Below are 25,473 nucleotides of genomic sequence, written 5' to 3' on the forward strand. Positions count from 1 at the left end.
CCAGTTGCAACACTTAAGGACATGTAATCAGATACATTCTTGACGATATTAGGTTATGTTAAATGTCACATGTTCGTAAGATTTTTTTCCTGATCCATTCAAGAAAGCAAGTCACGCGCTGTCAAACTGTGAAAAGCTATATTTGTCGCAGTAATGCTTCCAGCTCTATTGTTCATTATTGCTAGTACAGTACTCATTAGAAAAACAAAACATTGCCCTGAGAATGACATGAAGTTTCAACTTGTGAAACAATAAATATGACCGTAAAATAATGTGTAGTGTCAAATGACTCGGGTTAATGGGGAAGTCTAGTCAAAAATTTTCTTGACAATATGCTTTATGAACCCATCTAGTCGAAACATGTTATTCTCGTGACAAATGCATTTGTGGAACACGAATTAAGCAGAAAAATACTAACTTTATCCATGTCAGAGGGAGGCCATTTTGTCTTGTACTGACGCACGCTGGCGACTGAAAAGGACAATTACAGTGCCAAAGGGCCACGGACGTGCATAATAATAAAAAAATAATAATGATAATAAAAAAAGAGATTTCAATTAATATTTTTGAAACATGTGAGGAATCCGGAGTACGAAGGTACAAACTCCACACAAGACGGACGGCGATTTTGAAGAGAAACCATCCACCACGACGTTCTCACTTTAAGAGTCAAGAAATCTTGGGGTTTTACTTGAGCGTTTTTTTTTTTTCCCTCAACCCATTTCTGACGTTCGCTCACAACAAAACAAACTCATCCATGCTGTCACAAGTGAGGACCCGCTTCCGCTCAGTCTTCCTCTGGATATAAGCGATGGAATTGTCGGGATTCTTGCTTTCTTCCTCCTCCGCTCGACTATGACCTTCGGCAAATATAAACATGGGGTACGTCTCTGCAGATGTGGAGACAGCCTGGGGATCGGGGAAGACAACAATAACAAAAGCATCAGAATAATGCTAATGGATTATTTAGTTGAATGTAAATTTTCTACATACCTCATCTACAACCCTGCACAGCATTTCAAAGTCCTTTTGTCCTTTTGCATAGAATCCAATAGTGCAGCTGGGATCCATGCGAGAGAAATGCATTTTCCTTGGATATTTACAGTGAAATGACTGTAAAATGTTGAGATGAAAATAAAGAACTTTTATTTTTTTTTTTACATGCAGTACTTAGCAAAAGTCTTGAGCCACCACTAGCTTTAGTGTGTTTTTTTTTCCACAAGTGTCATTTTGACATGGTATGACATTATTAATTGTTGAGAATTTGGGTCTGATGTGCAGGTACAAAAAAAATATTTGCACCATTTGTCACGAGTGGCATCAATAGAACCGTCCAACACCAGTTAATCATCCCCCATTAAAACCCAACAAAATGTGCTAACTATTGAACTTACTTCCAATTTTGTTAAATATTTGCCTTGGTGGAGGCCTGCCCTCTACTGAGTGTCAATCTAGTGTATGATCATTTTGGCATTGCCAAAAAAAAAAAATCTAATGACGGTGGTCTAAGACAAGCAGAAAGAACAGTACCAGTATTTCTGAGTACCTCTAAAGGAAAGTTGCGCTTTGTTATATCCACAGTGGGTTGACAGTAATGAGGGTCCAAGTACAGCAGATGGTCATCTTCAACGAAGCAAGAATAAAAACAAAATTATACAGCTGATCTAAATAATTGCAACAAAATACGTGGAACCAGAGAAACTTTACCTTGGAAACCAAAAAAGTAGAGAGAGTGCTTTGGTTTGCCCCCGATGATACCAATGCAGTATTCTAACGTCAAGAGTTTCTATTGAGAAAACAATAAAAAAAAATATTATTTTGTAGGCAAATCCATGAACATCAGCACAACCGATGAAACCTACAATAGAAATGACAAAATGTAAAATGAATTCCTACAACTTATTACTAATGATACACTTGAAATACAACAGTGTCTATGTCACGTCATGACAACAAAAATCGCTAAACTTCAACATTTAGCAGCATTACCATAATCCAGTAAATTTACCCTGGCCGTGTTTTGACAAGTTACAACAATCAAACAGCTTTCATGGGATTGTTATATAAAGTGTTTTTTATACATATATTTAGTGTAGCCTAGCGACAAACTATGACATTCTGATTTACAAATTTGCGTTAGGTCAAATTTTCAATGCAATTATAATGTGCATCATTTAATTGACAGATTTTAATTTTTTACCGGGCCAGCCCAGACATATTCCCCCTGCACATAGCGGCAACCTGATGAATATCAGACTACCTTGACACAGCTGATATACGCAGGATTAAGTTCTGGTCCTCCAAGTCGCACAGGCACCAAGAGGACGACGGCCTTACACGGCTGAATAGATGCAGGAGAGATCCCGGAAAGACGCCGTCCGCACAACTCTTTCACTTCATCTATGTAGACTGAGAGAGTTACAAAAAATAGGATCACAACACTGTGTGCAAATTATTCGGCATGTCTGTCCTGTTTAAAGTTCTACTTTTAAAACAGAAGTGGTTGATAAAGTAAAAAAAAAAAAATCCAGAATAGAATAAAGTACTCACTGGTGCAATCTTGCGCAACATAGATGACAAGATTGGGAAGGTCAGCTGATGCTTCTGCAGCTTTCCTAAAACAAAGTTAGGAATTTTATGAGTGATGTCACGTTATACTGTAAGGTAGCTAAGATTGGATATGCAAATTGCCTAATTACTGACCGCAGAATATGCGCCACAATTGAGGGGCCGTACCAGTCGCCTGCTTTCTTCCCTAAGCTTTTGCCCAATTCTACAAGCTGATGTATCCCAAAAGGAGCTGAGGGGTGATCCGCAAACCAAGATACAACCTTCCTGTGTGTGGACTCCATGCATCTATCCATGAGGGAACCCAAACTCAGCTTTCGAACATTCTTTCCGAGCCCTTTGGAATTCTGCAAACACACTGCACTGGCTTCAGGGTGGATCTCTGGGAGATCCATATCATCTTTGAACATGTGATGGCTCACAGAACACGTCAAGCCTGGAAAATATAATGAAAAAAAAAAAAGATGGTCAGGGGACTTGTGTAGTACAATATTTCAAACCCAAACCCAAATTGTATTTCACAACAATTTAGTTTGTCCAGAAAGCCTTATAAAAACAGTATAGCATTATTGACATCTAGCATTGTGTATTAAAATACATTTTCAATGTATTGCAATGCTGAGAATGGTTAGACTCCTAATATTCCAACAGAATTTGACTTTTTTTTTTTTTTTTTTTTTTTTTTTTTAAGAAAAGTCCTAGCAAGCCACCAGGATCCAAGGCCTTCAATGTCGGCTTCATATTTCTAATTTTGCGCTTGTGTGTCACCTTGTGGCATCAGGTGTCGAAGCAGGCCTCGCGCTAACAACATCTGCCCTGTACGGAGAAGACATCCCCAGCCACTGTCAGTGGTCAGGGAGCAACCACTCAGCTGAGGGAACCCTCGTCTGTATGTCAACCAGAGGAGAGATGCAAAGGAGTGGTGGAAACACTCGTTCTCCCCTGACATTGTAATAATGAGAAAAACATTTGATTATCTTGGAAAGAAATGAGGCATCATGCTTAAATGATCTGCTTGTAATAGCAGACGCAGCCTCACCTTGATCCCTGAGTTGATATGACTTTCCAAACATAATCACAGGAGAGCTCTTGTTCAAATTTGATTTCTGCTTGAAGGACCAGCCTAATCAACAAGAAAAAAAACTTCAAGAGACCAAATCACACAGAAAAACACACTTGTAGTAGTAATGCAGTCCGGCAGATATAACGAACCATATTTGACACTATTCCATGCTGAGACCAACTTAGATTTCAGTTTGCCTCTTTCCTCCGTGTCTTCTCTGCACTCTTCTTCATGGCAAGGAGAAGCAGCTGAGGAAGCAGGGAGGAAGAGCCAGTCGCCCATATATTCATCTGCAGGAGACTGTCTCTCAGAGTAAATTGAGAAAGTTCTGGGGTTCATAACCATCAGATTTAAACTAGCCTGGCCATCAGGGAACACTCCTTACAGCCAGAGCAGCTGTATGCAGATGAAGAACAAACATAACAAAGCAAAATTGTCATTGAACAAGTTATTTCTCCAAGCCTGATGATGTGACCTGACGCATCAAATTGAATAACTAGCGATGGGCGGTAATGAGAGTGAAACCATGTGACTGCACCCTGCAACTGAGGAATGTTAGATATTTACTTCCCGCAAACGCGCTGCTGGTGGTCTATTGTTCTTCTGCCCACAGAATCAAGGATATGTCGGGACACAGTTTATATAACAGTTAAAAAAAGTAAACGCAAATGTCAGAAGAAAAAAAAATCCATAATTACTGTAAATAAACTTGTACTATATACGCAAATAAAAAACATATATGACTGTCTGATTTTTTTAACGTTTTATTTATGTTATAATTACTCTGTTTTATACCATCTTTGGGTGGAAAAAACTGTAATCTAAAAATACCTAACTAACGCGTCAAGTACGATTGGCAACTTGTTTGCCACTTGTTTACAAACATTTTTTTTTAAATTACAGGAGAACATTCTCTACAGGTTCGTAAGGCTCACTCGCGAATAAAAAGCACTATATCGCTCGTAAATTATAGTGCTGTTTTTACCTTCTTTCAGACATTATCTTGCTGTAAATGTCAACGAGTCAAAACAGTCAATGGATTTCAGAGACGTTGAGAGTAACGACAACAAAAAAGGCTTCAGGTTCTACTTCCGAGTTTATGCTAGGAACCGGCTAGCTCTGATGTGATTGGTTGATCCTGAGCCAATGATCTTCCTAAATCCTCGCTTCAATCGCGAGGTCTTTTTACGGCAGACCAAATTAGCTTCTCTTAAAGAAATCAAACTAATTATTGTTTTCAGTATTTCTTTTCTTTATTTATTTCTCGCAACACAGCAACTTAAAATACATATCCTCTTGGCCACACACCGTATTGAGTGTGGGTGCCATACAATGGACGGACAGACCATAAAACATGACTGGGAACCTATCTAAATGCAACATTAGGCTCATTTTAATTTAACATTTTCCAAGTGTTTCCGCTTTTATAAATTGTCTAAAAGTCTCTTTTTTATTTGCCACACAAGTTCCACTTGTACTGAATGTCGTTGGCTACATTAACGACCACTCCACTTTTCCTAATGTGACTCACAGTGACTTTTGAAACGTAAACAGTTATATTTAGATGCACATTTGAATAAATTAACAGCAATATTCTATTACAAGACAATATTTGACAACAATAAAGTGCAACTCATGTCACACAAAACATTTGTTTAATGCGAAAACAAGTAATTCCACTCTGAGCCCCTACACCTCTACCGCTACACAGCACATTGGATTAAATAAAAAGTCAAAATCTTATATGGTACTTAAAAAAAACATTGAAAATGTAATCATCGTCACTGATATAATTCTCAAATCAGCCACAAGATGGCAGTGTAAGGTAAGTATACTATACTGCAGGTGATTTACATGACGCAAAAACAGATTGAAAATGTACCGGGATAAAAAAAAAACACATGACTCTTTAAAAATGAACACACACTCAATCCCCATCTTGACACTATGAACTGTAATTTTAACATTGCACACGAGGGGTTTTAATAGTGACGTTTTGATTTGAAGAGACCAGGATGGAGAAGCAAACACTTGAGAGGTGGTCCCCGGATTACGACGGACTTCCGTTCCTACCACGAATTCGAAACGCAATGTTGATCACTAACCTTAGCGTGGCTACGTCATGTCATTGATTATTATGACAAACACATCTAGGTCATGAATGAACAATGGTAACGTCCATTAACTCAAACTATCATGTATGCTCGCTCATTAAATTAGTCACTCAGACAGCCATTTCTTAATCTGATTCATTTTCACAGAATCCTCAAAAAACCTGCTCATTTTCTTTTTTAAAATACCATCACAATTTCTTCAGAATTTGGTTTGTAATTTGCATTGTGGTGATGGATGCCTTATAGAATTTTTTTTTCTTATTCTTCCTTAAAATGCAGTAATGTTGAGGCGGAAACTATGGTCGGACATTCAATATGATTAATTATCTTTACCCCTTGCATAGGAGAATCTTTTAATTATACTAATTACTAAAATGCATTGTTTTTGTTGTTGGATTCAAATCAAAACTGTCCAGAACATAGATTATTACATGCATTATTTTTCATGTACTGTACATTTAGCAGACGCAGATATTTTTAAACTGTAAACAAATGAAATGAAAATACCACAACATTCTTCCACAATAAATTATAAAATATAAAAAGTATCATATATGAGCATGTGTAGAAAAAAAAATATTCAACCAACTTTTAAGTGCTAATTTATGACCATTTAGTCCTCAATAACACCTTTAACATACAATGAATTCACATACAATAGCAACTGCACACATCAAAAGGGACAACTTAGAAAGCAAAATAGATTTGCTTGGCTTATTGCAACTACTTTTTCGTCCTCTACTAGTCGACGACACAATGTAAATTTAGTAATCCTGGATGGACACCTCAAGTGGCGTTATTAGCACATTGCATAATGTCCCTGTGCAAGTTCAACATCTCATACGTCATCCCACTGGAATTCAGCCCTTTAACCAATCAGAACACCAGCCAGCTCCTTTGACGAGTATTTCTGTATTTTGGTCCAGGCTCTCGTACGTACGATAGTCTTATTTTTTTAGTTATTTTTATCATACATGACAGTATATGATTCTGCTAACAAAACTAATCCAAACGGAATGTGGTTTGCATGTTGAGATGCATACAAAGTTGTTCACAGTGTTTGCTACCTCATGGTCTTCAGTATTTTTTTTTCAGTTTAATCTGCTTATTGAATTTCCAAGATTTTTCCATGTACAACATGCAATGTTTTTTTTTTTTTCAAATATATCTACCGCACATTGTGACAAACACATCCACAGGCCTATTATACACTACAGTGCACACACATTTTCAAACTGTAGTTGATGCATCTTTTTTTTTTTTCCTCATGTCCAAAATCTCAAATGCAGTTTATTTCCCTTCAGGCATTTAAGTTTGACGAAAAGGTGTTAATTTATTTGATATGTTTGGATGCTTCTACAGTAAAAGGCAATGCATTGGAGAGTGAGCTTCATCTGCTTCTGTATCACGAATGATGCTTTGAGCCCCGAGTGTTTCCTTTGTCCAACTGGAGAGCACTACCAGCAGATGTTGTTTGAGCCCCACGGCGTCCAACCGCACTCAAAGCCTCCGTTTTTCCCGCTGAGCTGCCTCGTTTTTCCTCGCTTGACTTAGATGTATCTTTGACCTTGGAACAGTCTTGCGACCCCCCTTTCATAGGCGCAAGAACCGTTTTGGCGACGCTTGTGAGCTGAGTGACAAAGCTGCCTCTATCCCCGGGAGATGTGGCGCGCGGCTTGCCGGAACAAGGTGAGGATGCATTAGAAGAAGGGGACATGGGATTTTCTTCCAACACCTCCAGGTGTGCCCTGTCTTCCTTTACTCCCCGATAGCTTTTTGATGCTCTTTCCATTTTGGAGCTGACAGCTACCGGTACGTTTGTTGCACTGTGGACCTGCACTGGGATCGGAACTGGAGGTGCAGGACCTTTAATCCTGGTCATCTCTATTTTTTTATCACCAACGCTGGCTTCTTTCTCAACGGACTCCGTGGCTTTGCGAGGTTTGGATGACTCCGCATTTGATCCTTTGCGATGGACAACTTTTTCTGTACCTGCTGTGTATTTGGTTTTGTCTTCGGTGTTTCCTAAAGCTTTACTTGAAGAGATACTTTCTATGCGAGCATCCTTCTGTTTTCTCTCTTGCGGTTGGAGGCACTTAATTGTCCCTGGAGAGGAGACTTTCTCACATGGTTTGCTCTTGGGGACGGTCGCCTCACAAGTCACATTTGCATTTTGAGAAGTGACCCCTTGTTTCGGCTTGGTGTCACTGATGGACGGGGCTACCAACAGAGAAGCGGTGGTCTCAATTACCACTGAACTCTGCAGAACCCCAGAGGTGGATAATGTTTTATTTGGGTCAACGGTGGATTCACTTTTTGTTATTTTGGTCTCAGAATTGGACCCGGCAAGATCAGAGGGCGTGGTTTGAGTATCTTTCTCCGTTACTGGTACCATTGTGTCACGGCTAAGTGGTGATTCCTGCCTTCCCAGCCTTCTAACAGGCTTCAAATTAATGCTTTCCCCTCCCAAAGGTGGAGAAGGTGAGGAAGAGGATGAGGGAGAAGGTGGAGCAGGTCCATTCTCACCTTCCATTTCGAGCAGACTCTGCAGGCTGTGCTCACAATGGAAGGACTCTCTTCTGTAGTCGCCATGTGTCACCTCCAGACTGTGCTTGCGTAGGCACACGCCTCCCATCAGAGGAGAAGGCGACGATGACGATGAGGAGGAGGAAGGCAGGACAGGCGCTCCAAGTTTCTCTGCTGATTGCACTCGCTGCAGAAGCGGGGATCTGGGTGGCTCTGCACTCTTGGGACGAGGACGCGCGACGGGCGGCGATGAGTGGAGCTTGACGGGGAACATCTGCGTGGTGTTGGAGCTGCCTACTGTGTGGCCGCTCAGAGGCGGCGGAGAAGATGTGGTAGGGGAGGGGGTGTGGGCTAAAGGCGATAAGGGGATGTTGCCAGCAGATTTGCAGCGAGCAGAGCGGTACTGGCGGTGAAGTTTAGGCGACAAGCCATGTAGGGAGCTGGGCCTCATGTGATGTGATGTGGCCGGGGAGTTGGGGGTGCTTGATGCTGGAGAGCTGCTCTGTGAGGAAGTTCCTATGGAGAGAAAGTCATATCTTAGTGAAAACTTGAGACAAAAAGTATTTAAAAGGCTTTTCGCAACAAGAGCCTTTTCTTTTTTTCATAAATACAGGTCAAGCGTGCATATGAAAGTGTTTGCATTCATTTTTGCAGATTCAAGTCAAAAAGGATCTGGAAATGTTTATTAAGCCCTTTTAAAAAATATATTTTTTTGTATTAGAATAGTTTGGTATTTTGTAAAGAACAACCCATTTTTTAACTTTACTGCACTAAAAATATGTTTTTTTTGTTGTTTTTAGACGGCCAGCAGAACGTCAACAAAAACATATTTTGAGTCTATGTGGCCCGTTTGCTTAAACTTATACACATTTTTAAAATTGTTTTCGACAATAGTTTGGTAGTTGTTAACCACTTACCGTATTTTCCGGACTATAAGCCGCTACTTTTTTCCTAGATTTTTGAACCATGCGGCTAATACAACTGGGCGGCTTTTCTGTGGATTTTTCTTTCACCGGTAGGGGCGCTCTATAGTCCAGAAAATACGCTAAACGACTCTCTATTTTTTTCTTCTCATGGGTCTGTTCTGTTTTAATTAGAAAAGTTGTTGCCGTATTAAAAGGCACTGTTTTAACAATCCGTTTATGGAACAACAAATTTTTTTTCAACATAGAAAATTGCAGCAATAGACTGCTGCGGCTTGAATATCGTTTTTATTCCTTTTGTTTTTCTCCCAAAAGTAGCTGCGGCTTATATACAGGTGCGGAAAATACGGTAGTATGACAATACTGTGTAATCGAAGGGAAAACTATCAATGAGTGATTTACTATGTTTCTAAAAAAAAAAAAAAAAAAAAACAGCATGGCTGGTCATATTTCAAGAAGCTCAAAAATCCTTTGCATGAAATCCTATTTTTAAATATATACAAGCAGCATCTTGCTTTGGGATATACTGCATGTGTATTTAGCATTATGACTCTATCAAATATTATTGTTGTACCGTGATTGTTTGCATCCAAACCGATGAAAACTATCGCTCATGATTACTTTTACTCACCCATGTATGGAGATTCCAGAGTAGATCGATAACTCTGAGTGGGTGAGCGGGCGCAAAAGCTGTGGGTGGGAGATCCAGGTAGACTGTCTCCAGATGAGAGCGAGCGATTCAAAGAGGAGAGGCTCCGACTCGTGTGGAGCAAATTGGACTGCTTGGTGATTTTTCGGAACAGGGAGCTGCGCTTCTTACTGTAACATAACCAAATGGAACTCAGCAATGAGGTGAGGGCAGAAAAACAAAAAAGTGTTGATCATTGTATGCTGCAATAACTCACTCTTGGCCCTCTTTGACTCCCGGCCTCTTGCTGCGTCGTGCCATTTTGCATTTATAGCTGGTCTTGCGTGCAGGTCCGACTTTTATAGAGGTGTTCTCAAAGGGAGTCGTCGTAACGGTCACCTTGTTTCCACTCTGAAGATTAAATATCACTCATGTTAATCTACAAGCAAGTTATTTATCGAAGTCATGTAGCTAGATAACGCCAGCTCACCTTCAGGATGAGCTCCACCACCTCTGTATGGACCAGACCGTGAACCGACTCCCCATTTACATGAGTGATGAGATCACCAGCACTAAGTCCGGCCTCCTGGGCGGGGCCTCCATCCTCCACATGCTGATAGAAATAATAAATGCGGAGTTAATAAAGAAAACAACCAGTTTTGCCTGAAAAGATTACTTGTCTGCAATCGGCTGGCGACTAGTCCAGGGTGTACTTTGCCCCTTGCTGGGTTAGACTCCAGCTCAGCCGTGACCATAATAAGGACAAAAAGCATGGACCTATTCATCATGATTTTGAATATTTGGCGCCAGGGTGGCAGAAAGTGATTGACTACCAATGACTTGGACTGAAAACGATCACAAAAACTACGTGAATGTGATAGGTTGCTATCCAGTTCACCATCAAAAGACCACCTTTGTGCCATTGAGCCAAGCAACAGAAAAGTTACGTAATTAATTAGCCAGACCCTCAATGATCTTGTTAACTATGGTTGAATTAACTTAGCTACGGAAATGTAAATTACGAGCAACAGCTCTCTCGCTTGGAAGAAATTTCCCTCACTTGCATCTTTTTCTTTTCCACTGACACTTCACCAGTGGCGAGCCGTGCATTTCACACCTGGGCCTTCAGTGTCCTACTGTGTCCTATTTGCATAAATCCCCCTCATACTAGCATCATTTATGACACCGCGGCTGGACAAATAATATACAGAAACACACTTACACAGTACTGAGTGTTGGACGACCTAGCTTCTGTTGAAAGGTCCGTCTTGAAAATGTCCTTGCAAGTGTATCTGCAATTAAATCCACACTTTTCCAACCTTTGGCCATTGAGGTTTAAAAAAAGCAAGAATATATTTTAGATTTTCGAACGGTCGCCAGTTACGACTTTCAGGTGCGTTGATTCCGCATAGCGCTGCCCCCTTACGAGTGAGTATCCAATCACAAAACACGTTCATCGGCCAGCGAGAAGGCTCACTGTAACCACCCCGAGATCCGATTGGCTATCACAAGTGTCAATCAAATCTGAAAGCTCATTGACTTTGACAGAAGAGATGCCCGCACGATTGTATCAGAGGGCCTCGGACGAATAATGCGTGCTACTGGTATTATAAAACCTGCCTGGCAACACGAGCTAGCTGAATTCTGATTGGATAAAAACTCATGCGATGCAATCAGAATTAGTTTGAGGTTTTGCCACCTTTAAGTACGTGTGACATCATGGCGAAAAGATCAATAGAAAACAGATGGCTGGAATATGACTCACACTGTCTACCCAACTTTTTTCTGCACAACTTGTTCTTTTCAAGGTCACAGGCCTAGAGTCTATTCTGGTTGGCTCGGCAAGAGGCAGACTACACCCTGGGCTGGTCCCATTGGGAACCGGCCGCACGTCATGTTCACTCACCCAGACCATGTGGTGTACGCTATAGACATCACTGTCTCCGATGTAGACTCGTATTGCTCGCAGAGTGAAGCCATACTTCTTCCCAGCGCGATGGATGGTGATTGGGGAATGCGGGACGTTTACAACAGGACAGTAGTCTCGACTGGGTGAGGAGTCCCGAGAGGAGGGGTTGGACGAGAGGGAGCGAGGAGACATTGGGCTTGCTAGCGGGGAGGCACCATGTTGCTCCACTGGGGAGAAGAATGAAGTAAGATGCACTATATCATCATTTGAGATTTCAATAAACTGTTTGGTTTGACGCTTAAAAGTGTATTCTAATGTTTTACCTGCTGGAATGATGACAGATAAAGCTGTGGCGGAAGCAGATTTGATAACTTTATTTCCTGGTCGAGAGTTGCGTTTTTCTCCCTCAGCTGAGAGCTGCTGGTGGCGAACTCTCCGCAGCACTAAGTCTGTGGTGGCCCCTCTCGGCCCTTGGGACTCTGGGAGCCCCAGAACAGCAGCACTGGCTGGTAAACAAAACAAAATGTTGGTTAAACATTTCAGGTGATACTTTAGTTGCGATCTGCTGTTCTTACCTCCACCTGTGAACCCATTACTTTCTTTAAGGAATGTCCTCAGGTCCCCTTGCGAGGAGATGGTACCCATGGCACCTTCCAGAGAGGTGCCCCTGGCCTTCACTTGAGGCTGGCCACGAGATTGAGACTGTTCAGAATCGACTTCAAGAGGTGAGGCTAAGCGGTGCGTGTCCATGAGGGCAGAGAAGCGCCTTCGGGCTCCAGATGGAGGACTGTAGTCGCTCTCGGTGAAGGAAGACTCTGAGCAGGATAAACGCTTCCTGTCAAAAAAAAAAAATCAATAAATTGTAGCTTTTTTTTTTTTAATTAAATCAATTAGCAATTAATCTTTCAAAAAAATCACTGGGAAATATAGATCTATTATTCTTGTCTTCCATTCGTCCCTCTTTGTATTTGCCACTCACATCTCAGGTGATCCAGTCCTCCAGTTCTTGTCCCGGAGCGTAAAACTACCCAGGCTTTCTCTCTTGGCCATTCGGTCCTCTCTTGGAACTTTGTGCTCCCGTAAAGTTACACTTGGGGCTTTATGCTCCAGCTGGGACAGATGCTCCATACTGCTGTACACCTACATTTCCAAACAACGTGATAGGAGTCAATCTCTACATGTATAGAGCTGAACAATGGTTATCGTTTCAAAATTGCATATCATCAGTCACAGCCTGTCTATAGTCTGACCTTACTAAAGCGGGGCGAGCACGAAGAAAAGCGATGTAACTCCACAGGCTCGTCATCATTGGTATCGTCCTCATCATATGAATGCACATGATGGTAGCGCTCAGACCGTGCTAATGCGAGGAGATAACGCACTCATAATTTGAATTGCCCAAAAACAAATGCATCACCTTTGCTGGTGTGCTAATTTGAGGTCATTCACTGAAGTCACAGCAGGAGACTTACTGTCAAAGTAACTGGTGTCCTCCTCTGACTCCAGGTGAGGGATGAACTCGGCTTTTTGTCTCAGCAAGCTGTTCCAGTTCACCTCTGTGAAGAAGGAGTGCTGCTTCACTTCAAAAGCACCCCCTACTGGGCAAAGAGTGGGGTGGGAGCGGGTGGGGTATATGTGGAAAGGAGAGATAAAGACAATGAAAAGCTGCAGCCGGAAATCCCCCCAAAAATACAAAGAGAATATTATTATTATTATTATTATTATTATGAATGCGTTTGCCTGGAGACCATTTCAGGGTATAACCTTCCCAAAGTCAGCGGGGTTAAGTGTCAGAACACCCACGACCCTTTTTGAGGATAAGCAGTAGATTAATTATTATTCATATTATCATTATTGTTAATTCTGCAGGAATCCACCTTAGAATCTATTTTTTTAATTTTTATTTATTTTTTGCTTGATATAATGCATTCATTTTTTTTTAAACGCTTGTCCTCATTAGAGTCGCAAGTGAGTCAAAATTCGACTGACTCAGCACCATAGTGCTGAGATTCTTATGGTCAATGACTCACCACTTGGCATTGTGAGCATACACTACATGGTGCATTATATTAATTGTTAATTTACAGTATTATATTTATTTTTAGATCTTATATAATGGCATTCTACAGTGACCTGTGACCTCTTGACCAAGAAGAGAAACATAAAAAAAATCAAAATAAAAAAACGACAATAATTCTTCATTTCAATTACTTTTGAATGCCGTTTAAAAATATGCAAAAAAGTAAATCAAACTTACTGACCTGTTCCTAGTCGAACAAGTGGGTTTGTCTGTAAAAGAGAGGAGATGAGATGCTGGGCGTCAACAGGGAGCGCCTCATCTCCTTCAGGCCATACAATGTCATCTATGGGGGACACAACAAGTTAGGGAAAATTGCAAAAGAGTACAGACAACGGGAATGATCAAACTATGTAACGAAGCGCAATTATGCATGCATACATTAAAAATGCTGCGTTGATGTCTCACCTGTTATAACCTGCCCAAAGAGCTCCTCCGGTGTGTCTCCAAAAAAAGGCACGCACCCCACCAAGAACTCATACAAGATGATACCCATAGCCCACCAGTCCACCGGCTTTCCATAACCTTGACGAAGAATTACCTCAGGAGCAATATACTCTGGAGTTCCACACACCTGCAGGTTAAAAAAACAAATTAATTAAAAAAAAGTCGCATTTGGTTGAGCTTTGATTTGCGTGTGCTCTCCTACCTGTTTATCCAAGAACTCTCGAGTGTCCTTTTCAATGTGTCCTTCATACAGGTTGGTGGTCAGACTCATCAGACCCATTTTAGACAGGCCGAAGTCTGTAAGCTTGATGTGGCCCATTGATGTTATAAGTAGGCTGAGCAGGAATAAAAACACAGTAGATTGGATATAATAATTTTTCATTGGGTAAGCAAGGAAACATTTTATGCTGTACATTTTTGCACGCCTTTCAGGAAAAGTGTCTCACTTGTCAGGCTTGAGGTCACGGTGGACTATGCCATAGTTGTGCAAGTATTCAAGCGCAAGGACAGTTTCAGCAAAGTACATGCGAGCCATTTCCACTGGCAGAGCCCCAATGTTCTTCAGCAGAGTGGCACAGTCTCCTCCTGACAGTGGAATTTAGAACGTGTTAAGTTTGTCACCAATAATAACAAGGACAATGACAGACTAATTCGATGCAGTATATTCCCGCGGAACGTTTGTGCCATTAGATGCTAAGCTTCATTTCCTTGATTTTGGTACCAAAATCAAGCAAAACCAGATCCTCCCCTCAGTTCTATCATGAGACCAAAGCAAAGGTTGTAAACTGGGCTTGGTATTAACTTGCTGGTGGATTCCCAGATTTATTAGCCACTCAACATTTTTACTAGTCACATAAAATACATTCATCAAATGGTGGGGGCAGGGTGGAGGGGGCATGGCTGATTGAACTTTGTCCTGATCAAAATGCATTTGTTGGGGTGGGGAGTTATAATACATGAATCTAGGCGCGGGCGTGCTGAAAATGATCGAACATTTTTCCAATCAAAATTAGGGCAGCTAATAATCCACTAGTTGCCGATTATTTTTTAGATTTGTCAACTAAATGGATCATATGTAAATTGTAACTTACTAAGCATCAATAGCGTTCACGTTAAGTGTTTACAAATTTTTTGATTGGCAGGCCACAATGGGTTCTAAAATTTGACAGAGGGGCCTGACCAGGAGCAGATGGATTGAGTGTTTTGGTAATTAATATGAAGGCTATAGTGTGACTTTTAACATTTTTTAGCCGTAAAGGTTTAGTGTACTTTGAAATAGAACTTAAAACTATGCATATCATGTCCAATCACCACAAGAGAACTGGGAATAATCTTTCATAGTTATATTTTTGGGCGTTTTTTTCAGATTGCCAGTTTGGGACCGTTAAAACTGCTCGCTAAACCGAGCAACCCTTCGCTGCTCAGTGAGACACGTGGTTCAAGCTGTAGGTTTTTCATTTTCCATGTTTCATATTTCAACTGTAAACACTCCCCGCACACTACCTCAAATCAAACCCATGTAACCACATTTTCTGACCTTCGACGTACTCCATGACCATGCACAGGTGCCGACGGGTCTCAAAGGAACAGAACATGGAAACCACAAAGGGGTTCTCGGCAAATGTGAGGATGTCTCTCTCGACAAAAGCCTGTTGGATCTGGTTCCTTAGGATCAGGTTTTGCTTGTTAATTTTCTTCATGGCAAAACGCTGCCGTGTTTCCAGGTGTCGGACCAGATAAACGGCACTGATCAAAAAGAGAAAAGGAAACAAAGCCATTCAAATGCAGGATTATTTTCAATTCCTACCCTTGTCTATTGTATTTCATCATCATTAGTGAAGCAGCTGCTCTACTTACCCATATGCTCCATGGCTAATGAGCTTGATGGTCTGGAAGTCGGCTTCACCTGGTGGTTTCATTGCTCTAATCTTACCCTTTGGAGAACAGATTATTGAGTCAATAATTGCCTAGCAACATAGCTATTCAAATACATGCAATCATCCATAATTATGAAGTTGCTTGGGAATGAAGTATCTCAAAGGCTGTTTTCATCGAAATAGGAAAGCGAGACCAAGTTTGGGACAAAAAACATTGGACACTGATTTTACTGTGTATAAGGTAGATGTTATAGTTGTCTATAAAGAATATGCCTCACATAAGTAAATCATGAAAGTGGATTGAGTTAAATGTTGTCATTAGACCAGGTGTGGGCAAACTACGGCTCGGGGGCCACAGGCGGCCCGCTAAACGTTTTAATCCGGCCCGCTGAACTTGAAAAAAATGAAATGAATAAACCTTGTTAATGTTTTATTTTCTAAATACTTTAGTGTGTCAAAGACATATATTTTGTTGTAATGCTTTTGTTCACTTTCATTTAAAATTAAATGTATTTTCTTCTCAGATGAGGTGAGTTTACCAAAACATTCCATCCATCTTCTCCTGGTCCGGCCCCTCTGTCAAATTTTAGAACCCATTGTGGCCCGCCAGTCAAAAGGTTTGCCCACCCCTGTATTAGACTCTACACAAATACATCAAAAAATATATTGCCCACCTCTGTTGAGTCATCCGTTTCAGGCGTTAGAGGTCCTTCGCTGTCATAACTATCCAGGTTTACCATCTCTGATTAAAAAAACAAAAAACATAAACCAAATCAGAATCAGCTGTTTGTTAAGCGTGTCCAGCCTGATCCTTTGTACTCATTCACAAGAGTATCGGGTCACACATAGAAATAGAAACAGCTCTATAAATATTTGTGAAAGAAGGCGGAGCAAAAAGTGGGTCGAGTAGTATGTGTTGTATGTTGTCATGTATGTGGTGTAAGCTACAAGGTAAATTAAGAATTGTATGACAAAGTGGATAAAAGTAATCCAGAACCTGCTGACTCAGTCGGTAACTGTATAGTTCCAAATTTTCATTAACATCAACATAAAAACAGTTCACTGTTTGTTTCCATTGCGATGCAGGTGCACTCACATTTGCAAATGTTCAATATGTTGCATTCCAGACTACTGTAAAGTAGGAAATATCCCACGTGGAACTTCTCAGGTCCTATTTCAAAACATTGCAGACCCAATCATCCAACATCAGTGACCTCAAAAAACATTCTTATGGGGAGGATTCAATCACAAATAAAATGATTGAAATCGATTTTTACTGGGATGAAATGTCTAGGTGACCCAATACTTTTGCCTTAAAAGCAGTTCCTGCCTTGTCTTCTCACCTTCAATCGGGTCTCGGGTAAGTCCCAACTGGCTGACAATATAACGAGGGATGTCAGTTTTCATCAGGTGACCCTCCTTGGCAACATCCTCCGCGGCTTCCAACAGATGGTAAAACTCCTCAGGGTTGAATTCCTGGCCAGTACAATGTAACACCATGAACGATGTGATGCAGGTACTCAATAAAAACACATGAATGGATTGATGACTGAAGATGAATTTAGTCTTTGTAGGGTTTTATATTGCAAATGAATAATTACAGTACATACAAAGTTAAAAATAGATATTTAGGATTAGTCATACAATACATTTTTATTTATATAGTTATATACATGAATGTAGGCTAATGGGAATTCGTTTCAATGACAAATATAATTGGGATTAATTTTGTATCTATTGGTGTGGTACACTTCCTCGAGCGGTACATGCCTCCGTACAGTTCAGTTGCATTTAACTCTGGAGTTCAATATCTTTGTATGTTAGGACCTGCTTTGTAACATTCTTCAAATCCAATTTTTATTCTAACTTTAATATGCAACAGATTTTAACGGAACCAGTTAATCAGTTTTTTCAAACTGCATATTGGCTTACAATAATATTAGATACACTTTTTAGGAATAAAGCTGTCTATTTTTTTGAAGAACACTTGGGCCTCCTACAACACTGTATTGCAATGGTGGTCATGAGGGAGATGATTGAGAACTAAATATTTTTTTGAGCTACTTGATGGAAACACTGCATTGTTTGACTGTATAACTCTGCAAAAATCGTAGGTGAGACAACATGGGCTGCTGATAGTTATTAACAATCCCTAAAATGTGCAATGTCTAATCTCATATAATCCAATAGTAGCGATGATTAGAAAATGGGGGGCAAAGGTGGAGTGATGAAGCATTCCGCTGCATGTGTCGCCTGTCAATCAAAAGCTGCATCAGTGTGTGACTCATGGAGGTGAGGGGATTGATAGACGCCGCACCGGAATGCTCAGACACGCTCAAAAAGGCATCTTCCAACTCTAAATGGCACCGGTGTTACGGTCTGTCTGACTCAGATGGGAAGGAAGCGAGCAGCATAAGCCTGCTGCCAAGTATCAGTCACGCTACGGCAGGGCAAATTTTAATCTAAATGCAAATAACCATCCAGGCACACAGATGGTTGTTTTTACACCAGATTGGTGTTAAATGTTTGGATTTTCTGTCCCTAATACCTGAAGTATGATTAAATGAGTATGATGGGTGGTTAAACGAGTATGAGTGCTTATGTTTATTTAAAGATCCGTTCAGTGAGAAACCGCAACAGGGTTTTTTTTTGTTTTTTTTTCATGAATACATCAACTGTCAAAATGCTCTCGACTCACCAATCTTGTGAGGTAGCTTTATGCACTCACATCTTTGTCTATTTACAAATTCATATGCTTGTGCCCATTGAATTGAACTGTGGACAGTAAATAAAATAAAAATCCCTAAAGTAATTTATTTTTAACCAATTTTTGTCAACCTGTTTATAAATCTTGTCTCTATTACTATAATCAAAGATGTGTCATGAGTTCTTGCATGATGTACATCGCCGTTGTCGTATTTGGCGCTTCATACTGCACCACACATTTTTAATGAGAGACAGGTCTGGACTGCAGGCAGGCTGAATGTTCCAAAATGTTGAAAAGGTTTCGTGAAATTGTTCTACTCTGTTTTTTTTATTTAGGTTTTACACAACATTCCAACTTCATAGGAATCAGAGTTTTTAGTAACGAGTGACGGTGAACTTACCAGACACTCCAAGAGCCTAGCGGGTCGGGATATGATGATGAGAAGCTTTTTCACCAACTCTGTCACAAAAGCCACCTCCGAGCTCTCTGACCGTTCAAAGGCCTGCCATTTGAACAGAGACAAAAGGAGAACCAGGATCTCAATCGGTGAATGATATTGATGCGAGGCACAGACAGATAAAAATCAGTCGGGTTGATGCGTTATCACCAAAATGCAATCAAGCATTCCACGTATCATTTCATGCACCTTCTCAATGTTTAAATCTCAGACAGCAAATTAATGCATTGTTTTTATTCATTTATTTGAATGCTGCTGACCTCCCGAGGGAAAATTATTGATGGCATTTTTGTTGCAGACAAACGTATCGGCAAGGGATAAATAGACTAGTGGATTAATGGGGATGGAGAACGGTGCTGCTCGAGGGTACCAGGCTAGCGTCTCTCCAACAGAGACAAAACCTGGGCAGAGTAACAGAGACAGACTAACAAATTTTGTTTTTAAGAGCAGCGGTCTCCGAAACCTTTTTGTGAAATAGACCTATTTCATGTAACATAAAATCTTAATGGACTAGCATGGAAACAAATAAAACAAATGATTAAAAGTACAACTCAACATTACGCTGAATATAGTTTGAATGATGCTTCTTGAACATATTATCTTGGAAAAGGAAGCAATTTTCAGTGCCTTTTTGGAGCATTTTTGAAGGCTTCATGTCCTCATTTACGAGCTTGTCACCACATATTATACAGAGCAGGCTTAGTGTGTAAAAAACCCACTGTGATAAAGTTGTTTTTTTAAGTAGGACTGCTGACATTGTTTTATAAATGCAGCTTTCTTTTTCTTGGATGATGTTGGCGCTTCTCATTTAGTCTTACCATTTGGCCTTCTCCACTTTCCGAGAAAAAGCTCCAAAGAGCTGTGATAAGGCTCCTTGAAAACAAGCACTGTAGAAAATAGTTGGATGCATTTAACATTGTGACTCTCCTTCTAATGATACATTTCATTCTACTTGTTCGCATATATGGTCCAAATGATCAAATTAGTGAAGTGGATGAGTCAGACTCCTCCTATGTTGGTGTTTACTGCTACCTACATCATGGAGTAGCTTCTCCAGGTTTTCCTGCAGCTCAAAAAAGTAGACAGATGTGATGAGTCCCTCGCAGGATTTCGTCAGGCAGTCCCTGGAGAGTTCAGCGATCTGGTGGTGGATGAAGCTGAGAACTCCATCGGCCAGCGGGAGAACATTTTCAGGAGCGTAAGCATGGATAAACTCGGCAAGCTTTCCTTCCATCTGCGCAGTAGCCTAGTGGAAAGAAAAGGGGCAGAGGTTGATGGCAGTAATGGCGTCAGGCCCATCTGGGCTAATTCAGTAGCCAAACACAAATGAACTCAGACTCAAGGGTGATATCCGTTTTGAGTCGTTTACTCCCTACAATGTCAGTTTGAATTCATTTGTTTCAAAACGTTAAATACAATTGCACAAGCGGCTCTTTTATGGGGAAAGCCGTTAGCGGGTTTCTTTGAACACCAACTCAAACCTCCTGAGACATTAAAAGCTAATGAGGTGAACAATGAGACAAAAAGATTTTTGCCGGTGGTTGCGCTGCAGCGAAGATGACATCTTTTGACAGATCAACGCAACCCTGTTATCTCGAGCTCAGTAACGTATCACGGGAGATTCAAATTAAATTTTAATCATGGACGAGAGGTTCATTACATCGGAAAAAAAATACTTATAAGTACCTTTTTTTACTGCATATTTTAAAACAGTGATGCAAGTAAATATTCTCGATCAATGTTGTGCACTGATTCTGAATTTTAAAAAAAATTCAAAATCAAAAAAACATACGAGCGGCACAAGGCTATAAGCTGCAGTTGTCAATATTGAAAAAAATGTGTTGTTTACTGCATGTACAGAATGATTTTGTACTGTGAATGCACTCAAAGGTACATAAACAGATTGTTAAAACAGTGCCTTTTAACACGGCAACAACTTTGCTAATTAAAACAGAACAGACCCGAGAGAAAAAAAAAAAATCGAGATTTATTTTGCATATTTTCCGAACCATTAAGCACCCCTACCGGTGAAAGAAAAATCCACAAAAAAAGAAAAAAAAGCCCCACCGTTGTTTTCGCCGCATGGTTTAAAATCTAGGAAAAAGGTAGCGGCTTATAGTCCGGAAAATACTGTAATCAGTTTTGATTAGTAAATAAATTAGGGTCAAACTAAATGTTGGCTTTGGCTTCCAATGTATTTCCTTTCACTTCCTTGTGTCCATTGTTTCATTTTAAGTTTTACTTATGTGTGCTTGACACCCCTTGTGTTTCCCACCAATCAGTTTACGCTTTGCACGTCTCTAATAGCTGTGTGCATCTGTTTTTGTTCAGTCTCTGTCGAGTCCCTGTGCTCTTTTTGCCTCGAGTGTTTTGGCATCTCTATTCTTTGTCCTGCCTGGAACATGCTGATTGACTCCACTGCATGTGCCCCCGCCCCGCCTGGCTTTCAGCAATTGTGCCCACCTGCATTTTCCATCTGTCGTGTACTGTAGTACTTCTGCATGTGAGTCTCACCTTTGGAAAGCGCTCCTTGTACACGTGGTTCATCATGACTATCTCGTTATCATAGCAGGAGGAGGAGCGTCCTGGGCTGGAATGAATTATAAAAGAAGTGAAAAGTGGAATGTCTCAGAAATGCAAATAACGCTGAGACAAAAGGCTTGCCTGCAAATTTATTGTACTTTGCAATGGCAATCTGCGTTCTACTATTAGGATGGCGCTGCTGACCTGAGACTGCGGGAACGTGGGCGCATGTGTGGAGAGGAGCGTCCGCCATCATCATCTGTGATGCTCTCCGTGCTGCCAAAGTGCTTGGATAAGAAGTGGAGCTCATCCATGGTAGGCTGGAACGGCAGCTGGTGCAACCGTTCATGAGAGGAGCTGGATGACTGGAGAATAGAGCGACGAGGGAGGAACAGGAGGGCAGAGCCAAGGGCGGAGGAGGAACAGGAAGCACATGGTGATGGTGAAAGGGAGGGGAGGCCAATGTTGAATGTTGAAGAGAAAGGGAAACAAGAATTGGGTTGATCAGGATAAAAAAAAAACAGTACAAAAGGATGTGTGGCAACAAACAAAACAAGCACACACTTTAGCAAAACAATGACTCTTTGACTCTCTACAATTGCCAACCGAATGATTTCCTGGTATTATCACACGTAACTAATCCATCCATCCATTTTCTATACCTCTTATCCTGTTCAGAGTCTTAGAAAAAAACGACTAGTATTTCTATATTTAAGACTTAGCATCAAAGCAATGCTAATAGCAAAATTAGCAAAACTTAGTTTGATCTGAAAGCATGACATGTAAAGCAGCAACGGGCAAACTATGACCCGTGGGCCACATGCGGCCCGTTAGACTTGAAAAAAAAATTAAATAAACTAAAACTAAACTAAACTAACTAATAAAAAATAACAGTTTTATTTTCTAAATACTGTGGTTTTTCAAAGACATATATGTTATTGTAATACTTTTGTTCACTTTCATTTAAAGTTAAATACATATTTTTTTTCCCCGATGAGGTGAGTTTACCAAAACACTCCATCCAAATCTGCTCCTGCTCCGGCTCCTCTGTCAAATTTTAGAACCCATTGTGGCCCGCCAATCAAAAAGTTTGCCCACCTCCGATGTAAGGGGAAAACATATTTTCTGAAAATATAGAACATTGTAATTCTTTTGCCTGACACTTGCAGCAAATTATGATTAATTCATATTTTAAAAATATCCCTCAATATACAATGCAGCACATTTCTACAAAATTGTCAAACTATAATTATAATTAGTTAAATGAATACCTCTGATGTTGTGAATGAAAACTGTTATTATCTTTGTGATGGGAAAATAATCCACGTCGGATCTTGTTAAATTGGGCATGTGTTCAGGAGTCACGGAGTGCATTTCCGCCCTTGTACTGTGGATTAAAGTGGGCTGCATCTCAATTTAGCTTGTGCCCTCTGTGCCACGCTTATCACATCCCACTTATTCCACCAGCATGGAGCTAACCACTCCCCTCTCTCCTCCTCCCCTTTCCTCCAATCACAGCAAGATGGCAAGCAGTTTCCTAAGTCTGCAACGCAAACTTACAAAATAAGACCCGGAACACAGTGAGGCTTGGCATAGTTGCTACAGTACAGCTAAATAGAAAGAGGCAATTACATTTAATGTGGGTGGGTTTTATTTTATTGGTGTTAACAAGACTATGAATGGTTAATTGTCTCTATGTGTCAACCCTTTGAATGACTGATTAACTCTCTGGGTCTTAAACCTCCCCTCACTCTTCAGATTACCAATCACCATAAACAGAAAGAATGGGTCGAAAATGGATGGTTGTCTTATTTACGGGACTCACTGAGTCATTGTGTCTCTTTAACTGGAATGAAGGATGACTGTTTTTAATCAGTTACTTACTGTTGAGCTCGGAGTGTTTGTGCCATAACCAGACGAGGGCAAAGATGCTAAAGACCAACGTCGTCCATCAGCCCTGTTCAAAACACAAATGTAAACATTTTCATTTAGTATTTATTTTTCTGAAGACTGTGTAGTTATTCCCCCGGTATTTGATACCAACATCTGCATCTTTAAGTCAATTCATATGTTAGAACAACTATGGAAACACATTTTGATAGCGTGTCCTCCAGTCATTATGACAAATCAATAAAAAAAAGATATTGCGTATTATTGATGGAAAAAAAGACACTTTGTTTAAGTAAAGAAGTACATTTACCTCTGCTTTTCATTCAACTTTCTGCATTTCTACTTAACTCACAGGCTGCCATTGACGGATAAATCCGTCAAAAACATTTTTTTTTTATCTCGGCTGGTAATGAATGAGTTAAGTACAAAGTGAATACCCTTTGCCATCCAAAACTAGTGATGGGAAAATGAAGCTTCATGAAGCACTGCTATTTTTTTATTCCTTTAGATAGTACTCTAAATATAAAGGCCAGTGGAATGAAAATGTATTAAATCCCCTCTGCATCTTTAAACCAAGAGTACCATCTCAAGGACACGAAAATGATCACAAGTGCTTCATGAAGCTTCATTTCTCCATGGCTACCCAAAACAGCCAAAACCACATTCTTTGCCATGACAATCGCAGGAAAGATGTCAAAGAGGAAGTTCAGCAATGTCTGACTGGGTATATTATATTAATAAAAAAAATCACAATTCATTTCGGTCTCCACATGAATATCACACCTTAAATGCACATACATATTGCATGTTTTGCGTCATGACAACATCCATGAAATGGATCAAAGCCTCCAAGCTTCTGCATCAACTGCTGCTCACGCACGCACCATATCACGTCTCACTGCGACGAATCATCAAACACCCCCCGCTGCTATACCAGAGTCCAACATCTTACAGTGAGCTATTAACTCATTCAGTGCCATTGACGGCTAAAGACGTCCATTTTTTTTTTTTTTTACTCGGCTGGTAGTGAATGAGTTAAGGAAACTGATCAGATTGGCTAGGCCACACAAAATTAACCTCTCCATATGAGTGGCTGTCAATCATGGATTCAGCTCATCGCAGATGTTGATGGCTTTGCGTGAGCTTTCACATCAAAATGGAATGGAAGTGACACAGTTCTTGGTGTTAAATGTAAAACGCAAACTCTATCAGGAAGAAAGATGGAGGCCACGGAAGGGCACTGTGCAGAGTACGTCACAACAATGGAACTGTCATTTTCATGTGAAAGTGCTGCTGTGAGATTTGTTACCTATTACGGAATAGCGCCGCTACAAAAAGTACCGTCTGTAAATGTAACATTTTGCATTAGTAAACGACTGCATTTTTGTGGGACATTTCTAGTATAAAACACATCAAAGCCACTTGTGGTTGGATACAATATGCAATGACACTGAAACAGTTAAAAAACAACACACATATACAAAACCACCTGTCCATTCACTGTGCGGTCAATAAACAGAGAGTGCTGTAGCTGAGAATGCAATGGCTTGGCCCAGTCGCACATGAGTCAGCCTGTTAGGCTGCCAGAAGCTGTGAATATAACGAGAGGCTGCCTGCTTCCCAGCATGTGTAAGACCTCACACCAAAACACCTCCTGCATCATTTATCCGGTGTGCACTCGTTGTTGCTATTGCCTGTCCTCCTTTCCCACTCACTCTCAGTCCCTCCATAAATCAATACACAAACATGAAAAAAATGAGTAAG

General features: G+C 40.6%; 2 protein-coding genes across 6 annotated transcripts in view; both read right to left on the minus strand.

The window, feature by feature from the left end:
* Nucleotides 1-124: 124 nt before the first annotated feature.
* Nucleotides 125-4,764, minus strand: LOC148322782 (cysteine protease atg4da-like). Its single transcript, XM_088316121.1, has 11 exons — nt 4,617-4,764; nt 3,781-4,027; nt 3,608-3,691; nt 3,337-3,510; nt 2,704-3,004; nt 2,551-2,615; nt 2,261-2,409; nt 1,708-1,786; nt 1,547-1,623; nt 994-1,113; nt 125-909 (listed from the first exon to the last, which is right to left on the minus strand). The coding sequence occupies exons 2-11, from the start codon at nt 3,974-3,976 to the stop codon at nt 736-738; spliced, it is 1,419 nt and encodes a 472-aa protein (XP_088172247.1). The 5' UTR covers nt 3,977-4,027; nt 4,617-4,764; the 3' UTR covers nt 125-735.
* A 1,460-nt stretch (nt 4,765-6,224) lies between these two features.
* Nucleotides 6,225-25,473, minus strand: part of LOC148322783 (microtubule-associated serine/threonine-protein kinase 1-like) — a 34,834-nt gene continuing 15,585 nt past the window's right edge. For 2 of the 5 annotated variants that reach the window (XM_088316773.1, XM_088316775.1), the window contains 23 exons: nt 23,704-23,776; nt 22,024-22,184; nt 21,811-21,886; nt 20,333-20,542; nt 19,240-19,341; nt 17,476-17,608; nt 16,807-16,874; nt 16,113-16,189; nt 15,793-16,001; nt 14,702-14,840; nt 14,458-14,590; nt 14,217-14,382; nt 13,993-14,094; nt 13,204-13,329; nt 12,982-13,091; nt 12,711-12,871; nt 12,307-12,566; nt 12,055-12,237; nt 11,729-11,958; nt 10,313-10,435; nt 10,100-10,233; nt 9,826-10,013; nt 6,225-8,787 (listed from right to left, as the gene is read on the minus strand). In XM_088316773.1, coding sequence (XP_088172899.1) covers nt 7,151-8,787; nt 9,826-10,013; nt 10,100-10,233; nt 10,313-10,435; nt 11,729-11,958; nt 12,055-12,237; nt 12,307-12,566; nt 12,711-12,871; nt 12,982-13,091; nt 13,204-13,329; nt 13,993-14,094; nt 14,217-14,382; nt 14,458-14,590; nt 14,702-14,840; nt 15,793-16,001; nt 16,113-16,189; nt 16,807-16,874; nt 17,476-17,608; nt 19,240-19,341; nt 20,333-20,542; nt 21,811-21,886; nt 22,024-22,184; nt 23,704-23,776 — 4,801 coding nt within the window. In that variant the 3' untranslated portion in view covers nt 6,225-7,150. Of the gene's footprint in view, nt 8,788-9,825; nt 10,014-10,099; nt 10,234-10,312; nt 10,436-11,728; nt 11,959-12,054; nt 12,567-12,710; nt 12,872-12,981; nt 13,092-13,203; nt 13,330-13,992; nt 14,095-14,216; nt 14,383-14,457; nt 14,591-14,701; nt 14,841-15,792; nt 16,002-16,112; nt 16,190-16,806; nt 16,875-17,475; nt 17,609-19,239; nt 19,342-20,332; nt 20,543-21,810; nt 21,887-22,023; nt 22,185-23,703; nt 23,777-25,473 lie in introns of all 5 variants that reach the window. The other 3 variants (XM_088316772.1, XM_088316771.1, XM_088316774.1) reach the window with 2 other exon arrangements.

Source organism: Idiotropiscis lumnitzeri, chromosome 15, assembly GCF_059441095.1.
Source record: "Idiotropiscis lumnitzeri isolate Australia: NSW breed Sydney's pygmy pipehorse chromosome 15, RoL_Ilum_1.0, whole genome shotgun sequence".
Classification (NCBI taxonomy): domain Eukaryota; kingdom Metazoa; phylum Chordata; class Actinopteri; order Syngnathiformes; family Syngnathidae; genus Idiotropiscis; species Idiotropiscis lumnitzeri.